The 26,451-nt window shown below is 45.2% G+C and overlaps 2 protein-coding genes across 5 annotated transcripts in view; one reads left to right on the top strand and one right to left on the bottom strand.

Annotated features, from left to right (window-relative positions):
* Positions 1-8,513: 8,513 nt before the first annotated feature.
* SOD1 (superoxide dismutase 1) lies at positions 8,514-17,041 on the top strand. Its single transcript, XM_043448624.1, has 5 exons — positions 8,514-8,684; positions 12,422-12,512; positions 14,277-14,346; positions 15,147-15,264; positions 16,617-17,041. Exons 1-5 carry the CDS (start codon positions 8,613-8,615, stop codon positions 16,722-16,724), a joined length of 459 nt encoding a protein of 152 aa, XP_043304559.1. The 5' UTR covers positions 8,514-8,612; the 3' UTR covers positions 16,725-17,041.
* A 2,096-nt stretch (positions 17,042-19,137) lies between these two features.
* SCAF4 (SR-related CTD associated factor 4) overlaps positions 19,138-26,451 on the bottom strand; it is a 60,404-nt gene continuing 53,090 nt past the window's right edge. For all 4 annotated transcript variants that reach the window (XM_043448620.1, XM_043448622.1, XM_043448621.1 and 1 more), the window contains one exon: positions 19,138-20,409. In XM_043448620.1, the coding sequence (XP_043304555.1) occupies positions 19,496-20,409 (914 nt within the window). In that variant the 3' untranslated portion in view covers positions 19,138-19,495. The remainder of the gene's footprint in view (positions 20,410-26,451) is intronic.

Here is a 26,451-nt window from a genome sequence, read left to right as displayed (position 1 = left end):
AAATGCAAATGTCCACCAACTTGTGACTGGGAAACAATTTATGGTATTTCCTTGCCATGGAATACTCTTCAGACATAAAAAGGAGCAAACTACCAATACAAGCTACAGCCTAGATTCAGCTCTGAAACATTATGCTGAGAAGCCAGATGCAAAAGACTACATACTGTTTCCATTTATAAGAAATGTTAAGAAAAAGTAAATTTATAGGATAAAAAGCAGATTAGTAGTTGCCTAGGGCTTGGAGTGGTAGAAGGGCTTAAGGGAAAACCACAATGAGGAAACTTGCTGGGCTGATGGAAACATTCTAAAACTGCATTTGGGGAAGGGTTGCTAATTACAAAAATTCTCTAAAAATACTGCTGAAGTGTATACTTACAACGGGTGAATGTTTTATACTACATGAATTATATAGTAATAACGCCACTTTGGTTTTTTTTTAAGTGAAAAAAAAAACAACCAAAAACCTCTGGGGTGGACCAGCAATCAAAATTTTAACAAGCCTTCTAGCCAACTCTAAAGTATGTTAACATCTGAGGGACTTTCCTGGCAGTGTAGCTGTTAAGACACCATGCCTCCAATGCAAGGGACACAAGTTCATCTCTGGTTGTGGAACTAAGATCCCACATACCATGTGGCATGGCAAAACAAAAACAAAACAAAAAAAACCCACCAGGATATTAACATTTGAGAATCACTGCTCTAAAGAATCTGTTTTAACCAGATGAACTTGAGAAAATGTCAATGGTGCCTGTGTGTGTACGTGTGTGTGCTCGGTCCTGTCCAACTCTTTGTGACCCCATGGACTGTAGCTGAACAGGCTCCTCTGTCCATAGGATTCTCCAGGCAAGAATACTGGAGTGGGTTGCCATTTCCTTCCACAGGGGATCTTCCCGATTCAGGAATTGAACCTGAGTCTCCTGAGTTGGTAGAAGGATTCTTTACTACTGAGCCACCTGGGAAGCATAATCCTCACTAGTTTCCTACCCAGTGTGAGAGAATCATGATGACAATTATATCTCCTAAAGGGAATAAATGGGCTTCCCCAATGGCTTTGCTGGTAAAGAATCCGCCTGCCAGAGCAGGAGACGCAAAAGACACGAAGTCAATCCCTGGGTTGGGAAGATCCCCTGGAGAAGAAAATGGCAACCCACTCCATTATTCTTGTCTGGAGAATTCCACGGACAGAGGAGCCTGGCGGGCTATAGTTCAAGGAGTTGCAAAGAGTCAGACTCGACTGAGTGTGTGCACAAACAAAGGGAGGAAGTAATACATTTTCATTACAAATCTGAATAGCATATGGACTGGGTCTGATACACAGCCCACACTGGGTGACCCTGAGGCTCACAGTTCAGTTCAGTCGCTCAGTCGTGTCCGACTCTTTGCGACCGCATGGACTGCACCACGCCAGGCCTCCCTGTCCATCACCAACTCCTGGAGTTTACTCAAACTCATGTCCACTGGGTCGGTGATCCAGTAGGACCATGGGCGCTGGAGCGGCTGTGAGGAGATACCCCACATCCAAGGGCAAAGGAGAAGCTGCAGCAAGATGGTAGAAGGGGCAAATTCGTGTTTAGAATCAAACCCCATTCCTGCCAGAGACGCTCAGAGGGCTCAAACAAACCTCATGCACACCAGGACCCAGAGACCCCACAGAGACTGAGGCAAAGCTGTGTTTGAGCGTCTCCTGTGGAGGCACGGGCTGGCGGTGGTCTGCCGCAGGTCTGGGTGCAGCAGACTTGGGTATGGCATAAGCCCTCTTGGAGGAAGTCGCCATTAACCCCACCATAGAGCTGCCAGAACCTACACAGGGCTGGGAAATAGACTCTCAGAGGGCACAACAGGACCTTGAGCCCCAGGACCCAGGAGAAAGGAGCAGTGACCCCACCGGAGACTGTCCTGACTTGCCTCTGGGGGTCCGGGAGTCTCCAGCGGAGGTGTGGGTCCGTGGTGGCCTGCTGCAGGGCTGGGGGCGCTGCGTGTAGTACATGCATGGGACCGTTTGAGGGAGGTCAGCACTATCTTCATTACCTCCACCATAGTTTGGCCCCAGGTAAATAGCAGGGACGGAACACAGGTCCACCCATCAACAGAAAATTGGATTAAAGATTTACTGAGCATGGCCCCGCCCACCAGAACAAGACCCAGTTTTCCCCTCAGTCAGTCTCTCCCATCAGGAAGCTTCCATAAGCCTCTTATCCTTCTCCATCAAGGGCAGACAGATTGAAAACCACAATCGCAGAAAACTAACCAATCTAATCACATGGACCACAACCTTGTCTAACTCAGTGAAACTGTGAGCCATGTCGTGTAGGCCACCCTGAGGTTCACATCGGTGTTCAAAAGGATGCATCCACCTCAGCACTTCCAGGATCCTCAGGCACCCAGATGCACCCTTGTCCTGAATGAACGTCTTAATCTGGACCTTGCTTTTCATGGTATTAATAAATGGCAGCTCTATCCTCCAGTCTGGCACCTGAGCCCCAAATCTGGGAGCTACCCTTTGCCCTGTTTCTCCCTCGCCCTGCAGTTCTGGTCAGGCCCTGAGGCTGAAGATTCCTTTCTCATTCTCTCTCCGCTGTTTTCTAGCAGTGGCCTCTGGCCAGGACCTTATAGCTCTACTCCCAAATGGCCTTTCTGCCTTCACTCTCTTCTTTGATCTCCCCACTTGAGTATCCATCTTACTTCTGCACAAAATCAAGTCCTTTCCTGATAAAACGCCCCTGGAGGCTTCTTCTCTTTCAGTTGGAACTTGCTTTGAACTTCATGCAACAGAAACCTGGTTATGCTTGTTTAACCAAATATAAGTTTATTTTCCTCATAGGACAGAAAGCGCCAAGGTAAGCGGCCCATTTCCAATGAAGGCCATTGCCAGTTTCTTATGTAACGTACAGCAATGTCAAGTGGATCTACAGTTTAAATAAACACAATTTGAAGATGTGCATGTAATTGGGCCCAAGCACACTGTTTCCAAAAATCTCCTGGGTGGTTCTAAGGTGCAGCAAGGGTCGACAAGGACTGTACCTAACCTAGGGGCCTCTGGTTTACAGGTGGGCTCTCCTGGTAGCTCAGCTGGTAAAGAATCCGCCTGCAATGCAGGAGACCCCAGTTCAAATACTGGGTTGGGAAGATCCCCTGGAGAAGGGATAGGCTACCCATTCCAGTACTCATGGGCTTCCCTGGTGGTTCAGATGGTAAAAGATTCCGCCTGCAATGCGGGAGACCTGGGTTTGATCCCTGGGTTAGGAGGGCATGGCAACCCACTTCAGTATTCTTGCCTGGAGAATCCCCACAGACAGAGGAGCCTGGTGGGCTACAGCCCGTGGGGTCGCAAACAGTTGGACAAGACTGAGCGACTAAGTATCATCTTCATCTAGAGAGAATCACCCCCCAAGACAATACAGTAGGCCAGAGAGGGCCAGAGCCCAGAGTGCAACAGCTAAACAGAGCTTATCATGCCACGATTATTAAACGGGAAAGTGTTAGTTGCTCAGCCGTGTCCAACTCTTTGTGACCCCGTGGGCTGTAGCCCACCAGGTTCCTCTGTCCATGGGATTCTCCAGGCAAGAAAACAGGAGTGGGTAGCCATTCTGTTTTCCAGATGATTATTAGATATACAGCTAACTCTTAATTACAGTTTGCAAATGTCTAATCCCAGGCTGTTCACTCCTGCTTACCAACAATTTTAATTAATTGTTACACTTTTCCCTCCCCAGCTTTCAAAAATGCTTCAGACACTTCATGATGCTGGGGTATAATCTTTTCACAGGGTTTACTGATAATAGCTTTTGGTCTGGGGAATTTACTAGCATTAAATATCTGCAGGTAGGAATTCCCTGGTCCAGTAGTTAAGACTCTGCTTCAACTGCAGGGGGCACAGGTTCAATCCCTACTCGGGGTATTAAGATTACAAATGCCAGGCAGTGGGGCCAAAAGTCACATATATATATATTGTCATTGTTTAATTGCTAAGTCATGTCTGACTCTTTTGTGACCCCAAAGACTGGGGCCCACCAGGCTCCTCTGTCTATGGGATTTTCCAGGCAAGAAAACTGGAGTGGGTAGCCAATCCCTTCTCCAGGGGATTTTCCTGACCCAGGGATCGAACCCAAGTCTCCTACACTGCTGGCAGATTCTTTACCATCTGAGCCACCAGGGAAGCCCAGATAGGACTAGCAAATACTGCCTTTAACTGTTTCTAATTTGCTTCCTAGTTATTACCACATTTATTTCTTAGCATTAAAAAACAAACAAACAAACACAAAAACCTCTCTTTGTACTTTGCTTCTTTTGTGTTTGCCCAGTTCTGATGTTTGCCTACAACCTGGTGGCTCAGATGGTAAAGAATCTGCCTGTAATGAGGGAGACCTGGGTTTGATCCCTGGGTTGGGACAATCCCCTGGAGAAGGGCATGACAACCCACTCCAGTATTCTTGCCTGGAGAATCCCCATGGACAGAGGAGCATGGCGGGCTGCAGTCCATGGTGTCACATAGAGTTGGACACAAATGAACGACTAAGCACATATATAAAAACATATTTTTCATCAGCCTTTGTGATGAAATAATAATTCATCCCTTTGTGATGAATCCCTTTGTGATAATCCCCTTGTGATGTGTGATGTGAAGCAGATGAAAAGAAAACTACTTATTCACTGAGCACCATGAAGGTGTAAAGGAGGAACCGCCTGGGGATTTCAGGAGGAAAAGAATGATTTTGGGGAAAAGGGAGATGAAATAAAGGAGTGCTGTGCTGCGCTTAGTGGCTTGATTGTGTCTGGCTCTTTGCGACCCCATGGACTGTAGCCCGCCAGGCTCCTCTGTCCATGGGATTCTCCAGGCAAGAATACTGGAGTGGGTTGTCATGCCCTCCTCCAGGGGATCTTCCCGACCCAGGGATCAAACCCAGGTCTCCCACACTACAGGCAGATTCTTTACTGTCTGAGCCACCAGGGAAGCCTGAAATAAAGGAGAAAAGGGAGGAATGAATCCTAAGAAAGGAAAAGAGGAGGAGAAGGATCGAAACGCAAGACTGACCAGCTGGTCTCCCTTCTCACTTACTTCTTAACCAAACACTGATTTTCATGCTCAGAAACGCCAGAAGGACACACAGTAAACTGCTGAGTCATCTGCACATGAGGCAGTCTGGTCCGAGGCACCCAGTCCTCACCATTCCCTACAAAATTCAAGTCTCTCTGGGTCAGTGTGCCTCATCCTGACTGTCAGATGCCAGCCACATTCCTGGGCTCAAGACAACCCTACCTACTTTTGGAGTCCCTTGACTTCTTGGCGATAATAACTCTCAATGGGATTTGAATTTTTCAAAACCACTCGAGTTCTCTGATCACACACATGACCTTTGAGACTAGATTAGGGGGCAGGAGCACCCCAAAGCCATTAAATCGGGGAAACTCAAGGTCAAAATGAATAGGCCTGCCCTAACATAGGACAGGGGCAAGGGCATAAAGGGAAGCCTCTGTACCACATGGACCGCCTTCCTACAAAACAACTTAGGAATGTGTGTCAGAACTTTATCCTTCAGGGACCTGGGAGTTTAGTGACCTGCTCTGTGACTGGTTTATAGCCTAAATTGCTAGTAGATCCTCGGTTCAACGGCTAGTCTTTGTTTCCACCATCTTCACATTTCCTGATCATTAGCTCTTTGCAGTCAGTCCAGTGTATTGTGTGGGCTTCCCTGGTGGCTCAGAGGTAAAGAATTCACCTGCTAATGCAGGAGATGGGTTCCGTCACTGGGTCGGGGAGATTCCCCTGGAGAAGGGAATGGCAACACACTCCAGTATTCTTGCCTGGAGAATCCCGTGGACAGAGGAGCCTGGTGGGCTACAGTCCATGAGGGTACAAAGAGTCAGACACGGCTGAGTGACTAACACGCACACACAACCCTTTTCTAGAAGGAGGGGTAAGACTCTCGTGGGGGCATCTTCTCAGCTCCACACCTCTCCCCAGCGGAAATATGGCCTAAGGAGGAATAGAACAGGGCCCTCTGAAGTGTGGGACCCCTTGCCTAGGCGTGAGGGTAGTACTAGGAATGAACCTCAGAGGTCCTCGAATCCTGCACGACACAGCCCTGGCACCGACCCAGGTTTTGTCTACCTATCTCAAAAGAGGAGGAACCTGGATCCCAGGGCCACTGCATGTGGGCTAGTTTGTTGGCATGTGAACTGAAATCTGATTCCAACTTCCTGGAAGCCAAAGGAACTTTGGCCTTGGGCAAAGGCCCTTTGGCTGTGATTTGCACATTTATGCAACTTACAGGCTAACTGGAAAATGCTAGTTGAGTACAACAAGCAAAATTACAAATATGTATATTTTCAAGAGGATGATAAAAAAAAATATGTGAACTGTGTCTTTGTGACAGATGATGATTTGAGTCCAAAAGTAGAATTAAATAAGTCATGTGCAGCCAAGAAGTGGCTGAAGTAGTTTTTGCCTTGTTTCACTCTAACCTTGAACTAGATCTCACTCAGCATTTCACCATCCCCACAACTGTGTGTGTGTGTTAAGTCACTTCAGTTGTGTCCAACTCTTTGCCACCCCATGGACCAGGCCCCTCGGTCCATGGGATTCTCCAGGCAAGAATACTGGAGTGGGTTGCCATATCCTTCTCCAGGGGATCTTCACCACCCAGGGATCGGACCCAGGTCTCTTACATCTCCTGCAGTGGCAGGCTTTACCACTAGCGCCATAACTAAATCCTCCCTACCGAGCATTAGATGGAAAGGCAGATTGTGTTAGGAGTTCACCGGGAGACATGGAGGATTTCAACAGAAATTCCTAGCAGTCAGAGCTCTCCTCCCTTAGGTGTGTCCCTCATTGGCCCCTGTCTGGGTCTCTGACTCCCTGTTTATTTTCAGGATACTTTCCCCATCTCCTCTTTTGAGTCAAGTAGGTCCAGCTCTTGCCCTCAACTTGCCTACTTCACTGGGCATGGAAAACACCTGCAGGTCAGAATTTCTCAAAGTGCCAACATCAGAGCTCCCTGGGAACAAGGGAGGAAGGTAAATTCCAGGTTCCCACAGCAGACCCACTGGGTCAGAAACACAGCAATCTGCAGTTTAACAAGCCTTCTAAATGAGTCCAAAGCGTGCTTCCAGATTAAATTAACCTCATCTCTGAAAACAGTTCACTCATCTTTGTTACTCAGGCAGCCCGCTGAGGAGGGAAGAGGAAGATTCTTCTCTTGATGCCCCCTGGCAACCCGTGGTTATCAAACCATTTTGCCAAGAAAAGCATGTTTGTAGGGGTGGGGCCAGATGGTGGTGGTAGTGGGGATTCTCCTTCTGAGCCAAACTGTTGCAGACAAATGCACAGTGAAAAGTGTAAAAGTGAAAGTGTTAGTTGCTCAGTCCTGTCTGGACTCTTTGCAGACCCCACTGGACTGCAGTTGGCCAGGCTCCTCTCTCCATGGAATTCTCCAGACAAGAATACTGGAGTGGGTAGACCTTCCCTTCTCCAGGGGATCCTTCTCACCCAGGGAGTGAACCCAGGTCTCCTGCATTGCAGGCAGATTTTTTACCATCTGAGCCAGGAGAGAAGCAAATGCATAATCATTGTAAAAAAATATTTTGAGCGAACATTAGTAAAAGTTAAATTTGCATTTCCCAAAGGTACCCACCCACAGTCTCCTGTACATCTTTCTAGAGATTTCTAAGCACACAAGTAAACATGTTTATATTTTTAAATAAAAACCCACAGAAGTGGTTTGTGCTGTTAGCTAGTTTCATGAAACGTCTTCCTTGAAGGTTAAGAAATACCCTGGGGTATGGAGCTATCATTCGCCCATTCTCCCCCTCTCCTTGACTGTTGCGGCAGCAGACAAAACACAGAGGAATGTAGAAATCAATCAGTTGACTTTTGGTTTTTTGTATTTTCAGGTTCGTGGCCTTGCCACACAGGAAATATTCGAAAAGACGTAATTCTGACAACCAAACACGTACTCTTATGTGTTTAGGACGAAGACAATTGCAGAGAAGAAAAGGTGAGACCCGAGACTGAGATCCACCGTCTTTACAGACCCTCAGAAATCCACAACGCAATTGAAAAAAAAAGGAAACTATCAAAAGCTCGCAGCATGGGAGTTTCAACTTGTGAAACACAAAGGCGACAGCGTCAGGACCACAGTCAGTTATCACTCATTAACATCTGTGGACAAAGGGGCTTCAGATCGTCAAGGCGTGCCACGTATATACCTCCTGTCCCACTTTCGTGTACTGCAAACCGCAGATCACACCCTTTCGAGGAGAAAGGCTGGGTTGTAGTTTTTTTTTCCCCACGGATTCAGGTTTTACTGCGCGTTTTCACACAGCCTCAGGGCGGAGGGGGCTGGCGGCGCTCGAATGACGGGCTCCCTACGCTGCCCCTTGGCCCCTCCCCCCGGTCCGACCGGGGCCCCCAGGACCCCCGGGGGGGAGCTCGCTGAGAGCGCGGGCGGCGATTGGTTGAGGGCCAGGGTGGGCGGGGCGCGGCTGTCCGGCCATATAAAGGTGCGGCGGCGCGCTCTCCTCGGTTTTGCGTCGGCGTGTAAGCTGCGGCGTTTCGTTTTCTGCTTGGTGTGGCTTCCTTAGCGGTCCGGGCCGGAACTCCTTTTCCCCGAGTCATGGCGACGAAGGCCGTCTGCGTGCTGAAGGGCGACGGCCCGGTGCAAGGCACCATCCGCTTCGAGGCAAAGGCAAGGGCTGGCGGGGGCGAGGGGGAAGACCAGCGGCGAGGCCGAGCGCGCCAGCCTGTGCCCTGGAGCGGGAGGCCGGCCCTGCCGGCCCTCGGGCCGCCCTCGCCACGCCTCCCTCCCCCGGCGCGCGGTTCGGCGGGTCCGCGGTCCACCCCCACCCCCGGGCCGCCCCCCGCGCGCCGCCGGCCGCAAAGTGCTGAGTCACCGGGCGAGCCTGGTGGCGGTGCGTGGCGAGGCCTGGGCGGGGGTGCTGGAAGGGAACACCCGGCCGGCCCCTTTGTGTGTGTGGGGGGGGGGGGGCGGGGAGGCCGACAACCGCGGGCCCGGGAGGGCGGAGAGAAAGCGAGGGAGGAGGAGAACCGGCTGCCGCGGCGCACCTGAGGCGTCCGCAGGCCCCGACGGAGACCTGCCCTGCCTTGAGGAGGCCGTGTGGCCACCCCCCCCTTCTCAGCGGGGTCAGTGTCTGGGTCCTGACATCCTGCGGATTCTTGAGTTGCGCAGTCCCGAGGCCTGGCCCGTCCTTGAGGTCCCGGGGGTGGCGAGGTGCGGCCGGGCCCTCAGGACTCTGGTGGCGTCCGTTATCCCTTGGGGATAACGCTCAGCGTTCCAGCTCAGGGGTCTGCAAACCACGCGCACGGTCTGTGCCGGGGTTGGTGTTTGTACAGCCCTCGAGCTGAGTGGTTTTATCGGTTCAGGTCTTTCTGTTTTGTTTTGTTCTGTTTTAATGTTTGTGTTTAAAGGAAAACACGAGTGTGCAACAGTGACCCTTTACAGAAAAGTTTGCTGACACATCGTGCTCTAGGTCATGGTCAGGCTCTATGAGGGCAGAGAAGACGGACCTGATCAGAACTCCAAAAAAAAAAAAAAAAGACATCTAACAGACTCCCTTGTTTGGGGGGTTTTCTAGAGAGCGATATTAATCCTGGGTGCAGGGCAGACTCACCGCGAGCGTGCTAAGTCGCTTCAGTCGTGTCCGACTCTATGCGACCCCATGGACTGTAACCCGCTAGGATCCTCTGTCCTTGGGATTCTCCAGGCCAGAGGAACCGGAGTGGGTTGACGTTTCCTCCTGCAGGGGATCTTCCCAGTCCAGGGATCGAACCCAGCTCTCCTGCATTGCAGGCAGATTCTTTACCTGCTGAGCCGTCAGGGAAGTCCCAGAGTCCCTGGCTGAGCTTTTTAAAATAGAGATTGCAGGGCTCAACTCCGGATCAGTTACATCAGGTGCGGTGCAGTCTGAGATTTGCTGTTTTTAAAGCCTCCAAAGTGGTTCTTAACAGTGCATGGAAGATTGAGACTTCCTGCTGATCGAGGGCAGTGGGTGAGGTCTGGGAGTCCCGGGAGAGGAGGCGGAGACTATTTCCTTTGCGTGGAATTGTCATTTCTGTGCTTGGAGCATTCCTGTAAACAGATTTTCAGTGACGTGACTTTGAAATTTTTTTTTAATCGGTAGGCCTATTACCGGGAGGGTATCGGACAAACCTCTGCACAAATCATGTAAAATAAAGTGTACAGAAACACTCAGTGATAATACTGTGAAGCACAGATGTGAGGAGTGTGTTTGTGAAAAGACTGTCCCAGATCTTAGGTTGCCAGTGGGTGGAAAAATGTGTTGCCTTGTTAATCTTGAGGGAATATTTGAGGTACCAGTGAGATTTACAGTGGTTTATGGAAACAGGAGAGGATATGCAAAGTGTCCTATGTGAGATTCTGAACCTCCATTTTACTGGTGCTCTCTGCACCTGATAAAAGACCCTTGGGTATGCAGATGTATTAAACTGTCAAACTATCAACGGTATTTCTTGGCTTATTCAGTGTTTAAGATTTTTGGATTAGTTTCCGGTTTTCAAAAATTGGAAAATTTCACCTCTTAAGTCCAAAGTCCTAGCTTGTCTTGAAAATCATCTGGAGAAGACTCCTGCTGAGCCTTGTTAGCCTAGAGTGACACTGCGGGCCGTTTCCCTTCCTCCTGCTTCCCTGACCTGTTTCACTTATTTGGGATGATAGCCCGATCCCTGCAGGCTGTCCCGGGCAGCCCACCCTGAACCTCTCCTGTTCTCTGCATTACCAGTTAAGTGGAGGCTTGGAAGAACCTGCCGTGTTTGTCTCTGTGTGCTCTTGATAACATGACGTGTTTGGGGGGGATAACGTTCACATTTGGCTTTTTCCAGAATTTTCCATTAAATTTTGGGTTTTTCTTTTTTTTCCCCTTTATTTATTTTTTCTGTGGGTTTTGTCATACATTGATATGAATCAGCCATAGATTTACACGTATTCCCCATCCCGGTACCCCCTCCCACCTCCCTCTCCACCCGATTCCTCTGGGTCTTCCCAGTGCACCAGGCCCGAGCACCTGTCTCATGCATCCCACCTGGGCTGGTGACCTGTTTCACCATAGATAATACACATGTTGTTCTTTCGAAACATCCCACCCTCACCTTCTCCCACAGAGTTCAAAAGTCTGTTCTGTACTTCTGTGTCTCTTTTTCTGTTTTGCATATAGGGTTGTCGTTACCATCTTTCTAAATTCCATATATATGTGTTAGTATGCTGTAATGTTCTTTATCTTTCTGGCTTACTTCACTCTGTATAATGGGCTCCAGTTTCATCCATCTCATTAGAACTGGTTCAAATGAATTCTTTTTAATGGCTGAGTAATATTCCATGGTGTATATGTACCACAGCTTCCTTATCCATTCATCTGCTGATGGGCATCTAGGTTGCTTCCATGTCCTGGCTATTATAAACAGTTTTTCTTTACTTAGGGGAATTGCAGTGTATCTGTCCTCAAAAAGAAATACTAGAGGCAGCAGTCGCCACGCTATTTCCCAGGAGCAGTGATACCTAGCCAGTGGAAAATCAGATCTTTAAGGCCTAACACCTCTTGTCACTGTCGGCCCTGGCTTTTTAAAAAAAAAAAAAAAACACCGTCTCGTATTCCTATATGGTGTGGTTGCTGAGTTATGTTTTATTTTAGTTCCTAAGATCTCTTTGTAGCTGTGGAAGTAACTTCTTTGATTTGTCTATGTAGCGTGCAGTACCATTACCCATCACCTTTGCCAGGATTGCAGTGTATGTGTTTTTTTCTTCACTTGCTTTGGTGTTTTATCGTCCCTTTTTGATCTCGGGAGTGGAAAGGTTATCTAGGTTTCAGTGCCTGAAAAGCCTGGAGAAAGCAGTACTTCTGGTTAGACTAGGATCAGCTTCTCAGTGGCAGTGAGGAGGATGTTTTCTGGCTATAAATCAAAAACATCCATGTGGGAAACTGATAAATGTCCCTCTCCTGGGGACTGGAGAAGCGGGACCATGGGGTAGCAAGTTGAGTATTTCCAGGGAACCTTCTGTTTGTTTTTAAGACAAATCTGTGTGTTTGATAACACAGCCGAGTGTCTGCATGAAGAAAGGAAGATGCTGAAAAGTCTATGACGTGCAAACAGTTGGGTTCACGTTTGATACGTGCACATACACTTAGCCAGACACACGCACAACTTATTTGAAGTATTTACATAATAAGCAAGAACTTCCTCATATTACACATGAATGGTTAAGCAGCTACCTGGAGGTTCACTGCTAGAAGGTGGTGGGCCTTTCTAGCCAAAAACCTTGGACACAAGTTTTTCAACTCCTTAGTTGATCATCTTTTCACTTTACCTGTGAGTGGTAAAGGTTAAATCAGTCGTTTTCTTTGCTCAGAAGCATTGCCTTCTCAAACTTCTCACACTTTTCTTTGACTAAAGGGACATACAGTCGTCGTAACTGGATCCATCACAGGATTGACTGAAGGTGATCATGGATTCCACGTCCATCAGTTTGGAGACAATACGCAAGGTGGGTGTTGTGCTGGTGACTAGGGATTCACAGTCATTCACCTGGTAAGATAAACCCAGTAGTGTGTGCTCAGTCGTGTCCGACTTTGTGACCCATTGTCGAGTAGCCCTCCAGGCTCCTCTGTCTGTGGGATTTTTCAGGTAAGAATACTAGAGTGGTTGCCATTTCCTTCTCCAGGGAATCTTCCTGACCCAGGGATCGAACCTGTGTCTTCTGTGTCTCCTGCATTGCAGGTGGATTATCTTTCTGCTAGGCCATCCAGGAAGCCACCCCCACACATTAAAAACTCGCCAACAATTTTTTAAAAAGTCAATAGGACTACTCAAGTCAGCCTCAGGGATAAAAGTGACCGACTCGTGGAGTGGAAGAGGGAATTGATATTTTTATTTTTATCTTATGGGTTGATTATGTAAGAGTCTCAGGTGTTTTTAACAATAGAAAACAACACTGCTACTTTCTGACTTTGGCCTTGTGAGCTGAGGGTTGAGGGTGGGTGTGACAGGCGGGGGTACATTTATTATTACCCTGGAAGAACAGCTCCGTAGCTCCAACACAAGAGCCTTAGTTGGGACGGGGTTGGGCGGGGAGTAAGAGATAAACTGATGATAGCTGTGAACTGTTGGTGCTCTGGATTGGGTTTGATTTTCTCAATTTGGGATCAGAAGCAAGTTAACAAAATTTATGGGTTAAGTTGCTGTATTTGAGTAAACTTAGTGTTTTGACTTTCTGTGATGAGAACTTAATTCATTTTGCTGGAGCTGGAACATGTTTTTAACGTCCTATAATTTGGTTCCTATAAATAGTGATTTAAGGGTTAGATGTGATCCAGTTCAACAATGATAAAAATTCCTGGGACTAAGAGGTGGTCCAGTGGGTAAGACTCCCCCAAGTTCTCGATGCAGGGGGCCGGGGTTGGATGCCTGGTCGGGGAAAGGACAGCCCACGTGCAGGCCGCAACCCAGAATCCACGTCCGCAGCCTGAGGATCCTGCTTGCCTCAACTAGAGGTCGCGTGTCCAGCAGCTGCGAGCTGGCGCAGCTAAGGAAAAGCTCCTGCCTCTGCTGTGGGAGGAGAGTGCTCCTTGGCTCTGGCTTACTCTGCCACTTCCTGAAACCTGCCGGTCTCTCCCTGAGTGAGGAGGGCCGGGGGGTGGGGATGGATGAAGCCTGTTCACAGTCTTGATCCATCCCCCATCCCACCTGACAGCCATGGAGTGAAGAACCGTGTCCCGAAAGCGCCGCCTCCGTGGTTGTGTTCTGGGTGGATGCCCGTCCCCGGTGCTCAGGAGTGCCGTTGTTACAGAGTACAGCCTGAAGGCCGCAGCGTCGTGCAGGGCAGCAGCCCTCGGATTAAGGTGTTGCTTTATGTTCCACAGGCACCAAGACCCAGGCAGCAGCTGTCTGGCGGTGTGTTGCTGGGGAGATAGGTTTTTGGTAGTTGAGGTATCCTGTCGTCTGAGGAAGTAGGAGCATCGTCATGGGATTTTAGTAGAAGGACCGCTGAAGCTCAAGTCTTGGCCGCCTCGTTCTATGGGGCGGAAGAAACCAGGGCCCAGAGAAGGGTGGGACCTTTCCCGCGGTCACACAGGAGTTAGGACTTGTCTCGACGCCCTGCCCTTTGTTGCTGTTGTTATTAGCCCAGAGTCACATTGTGTCAGTATTTTTCTCCAGTTGAGGCTTTTAGCAATGACCAGTCTATTTTTAGAATTTATTTTGGAATTTTGATTCATAATTTAGCTACTTTATTTTTTTCTTTGGTAAACAGGCTGTACCAGTGCAGGTCCTCACTTTAATCCTCTGTCCAAAAAACACGGTGGGCCAAAAGATGAAGAGAGGTGAGTGACCTTAATTCTTTTTTGAAATAATGGCTCTGGCTTTGGGCGGGGGTGGTCAGTATGGTTTACTACTTGCAGATTGTATGCTAAGATAATTGCACCTCTGCTCTTGAATTTGTTGTTCCACAAATGGCTTTACTCCCTGGGCCAAGGAATTGACAAATGGGGACACTGCAAACGATTTGGTTTTGTAGCGTTTATTGAATATAGAACTAACACAAGTGTCAAAGGGAACTAATACAGGAAATGTCATGAATAACAGTAGTGTCAACTACTAGCAAAATAAAACATCATTGTGAAACACTGGGAGCTTTGTAGAAAAAAATTTCACGTTGAAAATTCAGTGAGACTCTATTTGTATGTGTTCGTTTTCTGAAAGCTTTTCAGGAAAATATTAAGTTTTAAGGACAAGAATTAATTTATGTTTATATCAAAGGCCTAGGGGCATAGTTCTCTTAGCCATGCCAAGTATTAATAGGCATAACTCAGTAACTTAGAGTTTACCCTCTAAGTTTACTTTACCTCTGAAGTTAGGGGTGCACCACAAGTCTTTCCAGAGCATTGCTTTATAGACTTGAAGCCTTGCTTGAAGAGCTGTGTGTCTAGAACATCTTGTTACTTGTTTTTAAATTTGTATGTTTTCAAAGTTTTGTCAGTATGGAAAAGTGGATTCTGTTCGATATAGACTGTATAAATCTCTCAAGCCACCCTTATATATCTGACTTGCCGATTTTTAATTTAGCTTATGAACTAAAGTCCGCTAGAAATCAGTCCTAATCCCTCTGCTTTTTCAATGTTAGGCATGTTGGAGACCTGGGCAACGTGACGGCTGACAAAAACGGTGTTGCCAAAGTGGATATTGTAGATTCTCTGATCTCACTGTCAGGAGAACATTCCATCATTGGCCGCACGATGGTGGTAAGTTTTCTTAAAATACGGATATGCATGAAGTTTCTTCTGACACATGATCATGTATTTTTTCACGACTTCATGATTGTTAATCCTGGCTTCTAAGCTTCCATATATATTGTACTTTCTGTTCAGATTAGGAAAAGCAGTTATTTTGTTGGACAATTACAGTGAAGGTGAATTAATGATCAAGGTCGGTTAAGACCAGTCTTGCTAAGATGCAGTAATATAGCAGATTACCTTTGATCATGTTAATTAGATCTGTGCTATGGAAACAGAAGTTGTCTTTATTTGGTTTTTATTTATTTTTTTTATTTGGTTTTTAAATGGCCAGGCTTTCTGTCCCTACTGGGTTTCCCCCTTGCAGTTGACCAGAGTATTTGAAATCTAAAATCTGGGGTGCACCTCAGTACCAATATTCATTCATGTCTGCAGGTGGTTGTCACTTGTTTAACGTGTGGGAGGCTCTTGCCCCAGGTTACGTAGCACTGCATTCTGGTTCCTACGGAATGCCTCCTGAAGGCTCCCTTGAATCCCATGGATGGAGGAGCCTGGCTCCATTAGTCCATGGGGTCACAAAGAGTCGGACACGACTGAGCGACTCACTTTCACTTTCAGAGGACAGTTAACTTTCAGTAGACACTTCTTATCAGTTCACCCTTTTATCCTTAGAATTTCCTTCTGTAGTTATGAAGCAGAAAAGTCACTTATCAATGTTTGATGTGCTATGCTTAATCACTCAGTCGTGTCTGACTCTGTGCCACCATTGGACTTGTGGCCCACCAGGCTCTGTCCATGGGATTCTCCAGGCAAGAATACTGGAGTGGATTGCCATGCCCTCCTCCAGGGGATCTTCCCAACCCAGGGATAGAACTCAGGTGTCCTGCAATGCAGGCAGATTCTTTACCATCTGAGCCACCAAGTGGTGGCTTAATGTTTTATGAGCAAAATTTAAAAGGCTACTGCTTGAATATTCAAGATATTTTTAGGGGCCTCCTACATAGCTCAGTTGGTAAAGAATCTCCCTGCAATGCAGGAGACCCGGGTTTGATTCCTGGGTCTGGAAGATCCTCTGGAGGGCATGGCAACTCACTCCAGTATTCTGATTTGAGTATTCAAGATATTTTTAGGATTATCTCATTTATGGGTCTGTAGATAATCAGGCAGTTTTTATAAGCTTATTTTTTTTGGTTCACCTTTCCCCCCAAACCGGTTTGTACTATGAAAGAACGTCTACTCTGATATTACTAAAATTTCTCATGGTAGCTTTAGCATGTGGATGCTTTTGTAACCTAATTCTATGGGTTTTTAGTATTTTTTTGAGATAGTACTGCTAACCTAGTTGTGTCTGCATCATCAAGGTCCATGAAAAACCAGATGACTTGGGCAGAGGTGGAAATGAAGAAAGTACAAAGACTGGAAACGCTGGAAATCGTTTGGCCTGTGGTGTAATTGGAATTGCCCAGTAAACATTCCCTGGGACATGGTCTGAGTCCTAGTAACTCATCTGTTATCTTGCTAGCTGTAGAAATTTAACTCAATAAGCATTTAACACTGTAAACTTAAAAAGTGTAATTTGTGTGACTTTTTTTAAATTGCTTTAAGTACCTGTAATGAGAACTGACTTATGATCACTTGAAAGATTTGTATAATTTTATAAAACTCATACGCAATTAAAATGTGTGTTCATTGAGCTCTGTATTTTGCCAGACTTAATCACATGTATATTAATGTGAATTTCTTCAATTCTCTCAAGCCTGCAATAAACACACTCTGTGGCACTGTATTTTGAGCCTCCTTTGAAGTATTTAAATTGAAATTCTCAATTAAGTTGATATTCATACATACAGCATGAATGGAAGAGATTCAGTAATATGTTGACGGGTATTAACTATCTTATAGAACTTTTTTTTGAAACTTTTTAAATGAGATTATTAAAATGTTAAAATTTTAGCAACTGGTAAATTTAGCTAAGACTAAGCTGAACTTTAATCTCAAGACAAATAGGCCATTCTTTGTTAGCTTTAGGGAAGTTAAGGTGGTAACTTTATTTTAAAAAGTAGCTGTTAACAATTTAAGAGCCCTTTGATAACTTACTGAAATTGTAAATGGTAAGTTATAGCCTTAGCAAAGAGTAAGATTTACCTACCTGTCAAAATGGCACATATTCCATTTTTATAGACCCATGACCACTTAGTTTTATTTTTAATAACGGTAGCATTTGGCACAACCTGCTTTCAGATATGCCCTTTAAAGAAATACATTATACCCAGTGTAAGGTGGAAGCAAAGAAATGACTTAGTGTTGTGGGTTCTGCCTATTTAAATACAAGAATTTCTACACCCAATTAGTAATTCAAGTCTGTTCTCTAAATACCTATGCCTATAAGAGAATGCTTTAAAATGAAGTGTTGATCTTAACGCAGGTTTGACTGTGGGTTATAGTTTATTAATTGAAAATTGTAGGATATTTGACAGAGAAGCCAGAAATAAGCAACTGTTTTGGTTGGACTTAAGCAAGTGAAGATCACTTGGAGAGGAAAAGCTAATTTAGAAAAATGACTTGTATTCAAAGTTTTAAGTAGGTTATAACAGTATGCTCACAAATTAACAGTTAAGATGACCATCAGGTAGGGAATTTAAAAACCAACACTAACATTTCATAAGGTACAGTGTGTTACATAAGTGGACTTGCTTGTGTCCTTTAAAGCTTCACGTGTAATTACTACCACTTAATACTTACGGGGTTTTGTCATGAGCAAATAGGGTGACCTTAGTACTTTCAATACTGGACTGTTTCCTTGAAACCTGAGCACTAATCAGACATGTATTTCCAGAAGCAGTTTCAGCTAGGACTTTTAAACTCAAGTGGGCCAACATACAACAGGGTAAGCTTACAACTCAAGTCTACGTATGTGAAACGGGATTTTCTCTTCTTTTCCTAAGGTGGGACACCAGTATATTGCCCTAGGTACACTCCCCCGCCCCCCCCCCATTAAGGATCTTGCTGCACAAAACTCAAAACCACATCAAGCAGCTTTGCCTGGGGAGGAGGGTAAAGAACCTGTTCACACAAACTAGGGCGGTTTAGACACATAACTGAAGGAGAAAACAGCTTCAAGGCCATAAATACTCGGGCTGTGTTAACAGCTGGTCTCTTCCTTGGCACTAGCTCAGCAGCTTTATGTAACCGCCTCTCTGTACTACTTCAGGTCCAGGTTTGATTTCCTTTCGAATGTCTTCATGTAACAGCTCTTGGATAACTCACAACTGTCTTTCCTAGTTAGCCCTATTTTTTAAGGGATAGAGTACTTCTAAGGGTAAAAAGCTCAGGTTACCTCTGCTCAGCAGGGGAAAAGAGGCACAGGCAAGGCTCATAGAAACGGTGGGGGCTGCATGTAAGTTCTTAGACTAGGCAAAAAGCTTTTAAAGCTGCAGACACTAACCTCGCTTTTCTTTCACCCTTTTGAAAAATTTGACGGGATGGTAAGAAAAACAACCAGCCTTCTAAAAAAGTAATACCCAGGCAATAATTTACAGTACAATGGGCAATGTTGGGGTCCAATGTTCCCTTAGCAAAGAATTTTTTTTACCAATTATTTAGGGCAACATTTACCACAAAGCCGGTGGGGAGGGGGAGAACACCTTGATTGAATCCCCAAACTCACAAGCTTTTCAGTTAACATTAAAATCACTAACCTTTGCCTTATGACTGAAATGCTAAAAATCAAAAATATTACAGATGAAGTGTTTGAAAATACATAAAGATGTCTGTTTCCATCAAATCAACAAGTCTAATTTAGACTAATACAGCATTAACTGCTCAAACTTTGATGAACTTTTCCACCTTAATGCAGTGTAGGAAGAATAGCACACATTAAAGTTTGTTACGAAAATAGAGTTTATTAAAAACATCCCTATTGTTTTTTGAGGAGCTTTCACCGTTACCTTGTCTTAAATTAAAAAAAAAAATAGCACTTCTAATTACGATTTGTAAACTTTTTAAAGTCAAAACTTTTAAAAAGTTACAGCAAAAGGGTAATATTTATTCATATTTTCAGTATTTTTTTTTTGTTATTTTGTGGCTATTTTTAAATAGAAGGGAAGCAATCAAATTGCTTACAACTCCCACCAACTACTGCGGGGCTGTGACATAGCGGGAGCAGGTATAATACAGCATCTGTACACCCCAAGCCCTACCCTCCTGCGTCGCCGTCATATCTGACAGATCCCAGTCTCTCTCAACGAGGAGCCTCTGCTGCTGAGCTGGGGTCCTTCTCGGGGTCGACGGATGAGGTAGCCTCAGCAGGTAACTCTTCGGAAGGCTTTGCAACTGCAGGCCCAGGCTCCCCCTTGGGAAGTTCTGAAGCAGTGTCTACGTTTCCCGCTTGGCTAGTGGGAGGCTCCACGGTCTTGTTAGTGCCCGCCCTGTCTGCCCCCTCGGGCTTCTCCTTGCCCCGGCTCTCTTCCTTCTCTCTACGGGACTCTCTATCCCTGGAATCCCTCTCTCTGTCTCGATGCCCGCTAGCGCGTCTGTCCCTGTCCTCCAGGTCTCGGTGCCTGTCCCGGTCGGGGCTCCTCCTTCCCCACTCTCTCCTCTCTCGGTCATCGGTACGGTTCCCGTACCGTTCCCGGTCATTCTCCACCCTATTTCCAAAGGATCTTCTTCCAAACCTTTCTTGGTCTCTACCTGAATTGAACTGCTGCTGCCTGCTGTCGTTTCTGAACGGCTGTGGCTGCTGCTGGGCCGGTGGCGGCTGCTGGGCCGGCGGCGGCTGCTGTGGCGGCGGCTGTTGCTGCTGCGGCTGTGGCGGTGGCGGCTGTCTCCCGTCGCGGTCCTCGGGGCCCCCTGGGCCTGGCCCCGGGCCCCCGAGCCCCGGCATCCCGCCAGGCCTGACGAAGGGGCCGTGGGGTGGGAAGGGGCCTTTCATTCCATGAGGCGGAGGCATTCCGAAGCCCCCCGGGCCTGGTGGTGGACCTCGGTGCATCATGTGTGGAGGCATGGGCCGAGGTGGCATCAAGGGAAACCGCTGTAAGTGAGGTGGCGGCATTCCTGGTGGGCGCTGGAGTGGGATCAGGCCAGGCCGGGCACCGAGGAGACCGGTGGATGGGGCCTGGAGCCCAATGACGGGACCTGGCGCAACTCCTTGGGTACCTGACGAGGCAATAAAAATGAGACTGTAAATAAAGCAACACAGAAGACCACATATTCTATTTTCAACTGTTTCCTGTGGTGCTTGGAGCAAAATGAAATTCACAATCTTCCAAAGTCATACTGTCTGCCAGTCTACCCAGGAGAAACTCAATGTGAAGTCCCAGCAACAATCCATGGCAAGCAGTCCTAAAGATACATTATACAGTTATGTACACACACCTACCCAATACAAGTAGAGGTCAAACTATGTCACACAAGGAAACTGTAACGTATCACATTTTGGGAAAAGCATATCAAAATGTCCTTCTGCACGGCCTTGATTAGCAGCTGTCTTACCAATCAAAATACTTGGGAAACACAACGTGCTATGTCCTAATGAGATAAATGAACTAGCTGAGCCAACTGAAACTTATTTCAGGTGTACTCTTAGAAGAAAATTTTTTATTCTAAGTCTAATTTGACTTTCTACTAGGAAAAAAATGGGGTCAATGACCCAGAAAATCCAGTGAAGAGGGAGGTTTCTTTGAGTCTGACATTAAAACGCTTTACACAGTTGACGTGCAGTCACATGATCAGCTGCTCAGTCGTGTCCGACTCTGTGTGACCCCATGGACTAGAGCCTGCCAGGCTCCTCTTAGAATTTTTCAGGCGAGAATACTGGTGGTGGTTTAGTCAGTAAGGTGTATCCAATTCTTGTGACTCTGTGAACTGTAAAGCCCACTAGGCTCCTCTGTCCATGGGATTTTCCAGTCAATACCGGAGTGGGTTGCCATATCCTTCTCCAGGGTATCTTCCAGACCCTGGAACTGAACCCTGGTCTTGCACTGCAGGCAGACTCTTTGTCAACTGGAGTGGGTTGCCATTTTCCTACTCCAGGGGATCTTCCCAACCCATGGATCGAAAACACTAATGCTTGTAAAATAAAGATCAATACAAGAATGCAGAGTTTGTTTTCACAAGTCTCTTCTTAAAGCACAGCATAACATGTAAACTGCTATGCCAAAACGACTGCTGAACTATGTTGGGTGCTCAGCCATTCACCTTCTATTCATTTTCCCAAAGACGGCAAGACTGATAGAAGCAAGTGCTCCTGAAAGCGACAGTGACTTACTGGTCTTACTTCCTATTTAGAGCAGGCATTCTGCTTATGCTTCAGTGTAACAGTCAAATTCAACCCAGCATGTATGATACAGAAGAGGAGGATTCGTTTCACAACTTAACTAAGTAACAGGTAGTATCACCAATATTTCTCTGCAAATATTAACATTACAACAAGAGTTACTCTAAAAATGAAAATGTTCAGATATTATCAGAAGGTGCCATCTACTCACGTACTGCAGAGATGTCTTTGGCAAGTGGTAGGTTATGACTTATAGAGTGGCAATGGTGAGAGAAAGGCTTGTTCAACACTCACCGAAAAACAACCTGATAGCAAACCCAACACTTTTTCATCCTTCCCCGATCCCAACATCATGTTATTTTTAGTTTCAATCACTTCCTCTGACTCACTTTAGCAAACATTTAAGGAAGTCCTACTAAATCCTAACAATAGATTTTCTGTGTACACAATTATTACTAATATGGAAGACAAGAATTTCTACTTCAGTTTTTGCTCCTCAGAACATATGGTCCAATACTACTCTCTCAGACTTAGGAACTAAACAGAGTGGACTGAAAATGTATGTGTATCAGTCATAACTCCTATCGCTTTACTTAGAGTACCTTCTTTTAAATGCTTAAAGAGAAACATTTGGTGAAAAACCTCACAAAGGAGTGACCCTGGACACATGCCTCAGAAATAGGGATAATAATACCTGCTTTTGGTTGCGATTAAGTGGGATAAAACACGTAAGCATGAGCTCAGAGCCTGGCACATCGTTGAGTGCTGAAATTATTATTCTACACATCTATTTTGACAGATGGTAAATATCCTAACACCAAGTATTTCACTTTGCAAAAACACTATGTTTTGTATTTCTGATCATTAAGATCTTATTAGCCTCTCCTGATCTCCCAATATCCACCACAGTTTAGAGTCAAGCAGTTTGGTAACTGAAAGAAATTAAGCTTCCATATATTAGGCCTAAGAAAATGTTAATTACCATAATGAAAAGCCACCAATGATGAACTGGATGAATGAGGCAAAGACCTCAGCCCTTCCTAGACTCTTCACACTCTTCAGAAAATCCCAGACAATGAGCATAATACAGAACTTATACTCTACCTCAGAATGATATGAAATTCACGGCAAACTTTCTTGATGTCATTTACTGTACATTTACTGAGACTGTACCATATACTGAGACAACCCAGCATCTAAGGTATTTCCTTGCTCCTACTTTTTAAAGAAATCATACAGTACCAACACTTGTGGACTTTAACTCAAAACAAGGAACGTAAAATGTATGTACCCATGTACAGCCTCTTTCAATAGTTTATCATATACAGAAGCACCTAGATAAAATTTTCCTTTCCCACCAGCTTTTACTCAAGGATAAAAATGATAAATGTTTATTCTGTTAAAAGACTTGGTGTGGCACATTCTAGTACCTAACTATAAGCTCAAGGGCCAATAGCAAGTTTTAAATTACACTAGAGAGACAAGGAAGGGGTTAAAAGCATCTTATAACAAAAGAATTAAGTTCAGATAAATCTTTAAGAGGAAACAGACCTTTGCAGGACAATGGGAATACCGATGGCTTCCTCAACTACCAATTTGACAGCTGCCAAAGGCCAACCTCAATCTTTGTACAGAGATCAAATGGGCAATGATTCTTTGTAAAATATCAACCCATCTCTAGGAATGCTTTTCTAAGTTCTAACATGCATCTGAGGGTATATACAGATCGACTTAACAGGGTTAACAGTACACGCATATATATGTTTTAATGTTTATTCTGTCAAACGGGATCTTCAGTTGTGGCATGTGGGATCTAGTACACTGACCAGGGACTGAACCACATTGGGAGAGTGAAGTCTTAGCCGCCGGACCACGAGGGAAGTCCCATATAATGAAACCTCCTACACATTTTTTTAAAATTTATTTTTAATCTTTAGCCACGACATGAGGCTTTTGGGATCTTCGTTCCCCAACAAGGTACTGAACCAGAGCCCATGGCAGTGAATGCACAGAGTCCTAACAACTGGACCACCATGGAATTCCCCAAAGCATATTTTTATAAAGAAAAAAACCACTGCCTAATTTATCTATCAAACATATGTGGATATTGGTATTTGGGATTTACTTAAAGTATTATACACTCAAATAATTTTCCTCTTTCATAAATAAGCTGATTTCCCTTTAACCCTTTATGGGCCAACAAAGTACAGACTCCCCTGACAGTATAAATGTTGGCCTTCAAAATACACAAGTGGTAGAATTAGATTTTTTTGCTCATCTGTTGTTGTTTTGCAGTGAACAAAAAAGTACTGTTTTTAATTAAAGTTACATTTAATTAAAAAAGTATATCAGGTAGTATTAAGTCCTTGGTAGGGATAACAGCTCAATTTCATTTTTATTAGGAAAGCTAACATTATATACATACCAGTGGAATATGTAGTGAGTTACTCAGGTCTAAAGGACAGTCAAAGCAATTATTCATTTTACTTCAAAGTCTGATGTGCAATATACCACTGACAAGTTCTCCAGAGTTACAAACTTAAAGAAAAAAAAATTCACCCATATGTATGTTGAACATCCAAGCTTTTTTACATTGTTAACACACTTACTGTGCTGGGGATGTTGTTCTTTAGTGGCTAAGTTGTGTCTCAACTCTTCCACGACCCTGTGGACTGCTGCCCGCCAGGCTCCTCTGTCCATGGGATTTCTCAGGCAAGAAAACTGGAGTGGGTTGCCATTTCATTCTCCAGGGGAACTTTCCGACAAATGTTAATTGCTATAGATGGCGGCACACACTAGTATGCTGACAAAAGTGCAACTGATAAAAGTCGGTGTGTGTGAAAATGAGCAGGAGTTCCATGAGATGTCTGAATTAGGTGTCAACAGAAGGGAAAAACATTCAGGCCAACATGAGGAAGGATATTACGATCAAGAGGATGGCCGATTCTGAAAAGGCCTATTAGCAAGCTGAAGCAGTAAAGTGTGCTGTTACTGCAGCAGAATGTCTTTTGAATGAAAATCAAGGAGAGAAGGTGAGGTTTATTATTGAAGCAGCTAGAATCTGTACAAATATAAATCACTATTAAAAATTAGAAACAAAAAAGATGAAGTGAATGAAGCTGAACAGGTAGGCCAGGGCAATCCAGCTCTTCCACCCGTGATAAGGAACTTGGGCTGATCTAGAATGGTGGGAAATCACACAGGGATTTTTAGCAGGGATAGTCCTATGTTCATTTGTGAAAGATCCCTCTTTCAGGAAAGCAAGAAGGGGGAGGAGGGAAGAGACAACTGAAAGAGGTGCTAGAGAAGGAGGAACATTGAAGCTTTTCAATAGCAGGACTGGCAGAATCTAAGAGCTGGAAGAACACAGCTCTCTGCTTTGAATGAGAGGATGGAGGCATCTGTGCAATGCAGAAATTTAGTAACAGAAGCAATTTTTGGAGACAGATGACAAACTTCACATGGTAACACTGAAGGCTGGAGAGGCCTGGGCTACAGCTGATGGAAATGTGCTCAAGAGACTGATTAAATGTATAGAGCTCAAAAGATTAAGAATCATGGTGTTAACTTATCCAGAATATGGATGAAACAAAAAAGGGGAAACAGAACTGGGGAAACACCACAGTAGATAGAAAACTCCAAATTTTCTAACACAGCAAGATTTTAAGGCAGACAAATTATTTAAATTCAAGGAGTAGAAGAAAACTCGTGTGTTTGTGCTAAGTCATTTCAGTCATGTCGGACTCTTTGCAATCCCATGAATTGTAGCCCTCTAGGCTCCCCAGTCCATGGAATTCTCCAGGCAAGAATACTGGAGTGGGTTGCCATACCCTCCTCCAGGGGGTCTTCCTGACCCAGGGATCGAACTCAGATCTCCTGCATTGCAGGTGGATTCTTTACTGTCCAAGCCACTAGGGAAGAAACTCATTGGAGTTTAAATAGCCAAGGCTATTTCCTATGAGTCAAAAAGCCCTCAACTGTCCCACAACTAAAAAGCAAGTATCAAGGTTAAAGGAGAGATGCCACTGCTTTCTATAGCAAAGATGTTGGTAATCATGGGAAGTAAGAAACAAGTATGTTAAAAGCCTTAAAGGGGTGGTGTGGGAGGGGAAGGTTGATATGTGGGAGACCAGTGTGGACCTTGAAATCTCAGAATAAGGCTTGACTTATTTACTGTGGCAGAGACCAGCTGAATGTGTTAGTTGTACTCTTTCACAGACAATGTAAATTTAAGTTGGATTTTTTTTTTTAAAAGCAAGGATTTGCTACATGAAGGAAAGGGAGGAGAGCGAGGAGAGGAAGGGCAGAGGGAACAGCTGAAAAGGCCAGTCAGCAGAAAGGATGGTTCTTCTGCCTCTTCTCCACCAATCATCTTGTTTTTCATTCTATCACAGCCAAGGCCTCTGGGAAGTCCTGGGCTTTTCATCAGAAGCAACTTTGTTACTTCCGAATTCTCATTTATTTTCAAGTACCCAAAACCACCATCAATCCCACTAGGATCATGTCCCTCATGCCCATCATGTCTTTCCTTTCCTCCTTACCTGTCTTGGGAGTCCATGGTTCTCCCTCACCACGCTGCTTGGAAAAACCTCAACACTGGTTGTAAACGCAACTCTTCTACCTAATCTGCACCTGAATATGGCTGGGCACCACCCCCAACATGCCGACTGGCCTCATTTTTTTTTGTAACTACAACCACAAATGCTCCCTTAATCCTGGCCAGCAATTTGAATTTCCCGAGTCAATTCACATTCTTATGTTTCTAGGTATCTGTTTCACATGTTCCTGTTTTTCATTAATTGTCTGCTCTTACCTGGTTGGTTTTATACAGCTTCTGCGAAGTAAAATTCACATAGCCTACAATTCACCCAGGTAAAGGGTGTAGTTCTATGTTTTTTAAATATGTTCAGAGTTGGGCAACC

The sequence above is a fragment of the Cervus canadensis genome, chromosome 27, assembly GCF_019320065.1.
Source record: "Cervus canadensis isolate Bull #8, Minnesota chromosome 27, ASM1932006v1, whole genome shotgun sequence".
Lineage (NCBI taxonomy): Eukaryota > Metazoa > Chordata > Mammalia > Artiodactyla > Cervidae > Cervus > Cervus canadensis.
Note: the sequence above shows the minus strand (reverse complement) of the source record. Positions and strands in the feature narration are given on the sequence as shown.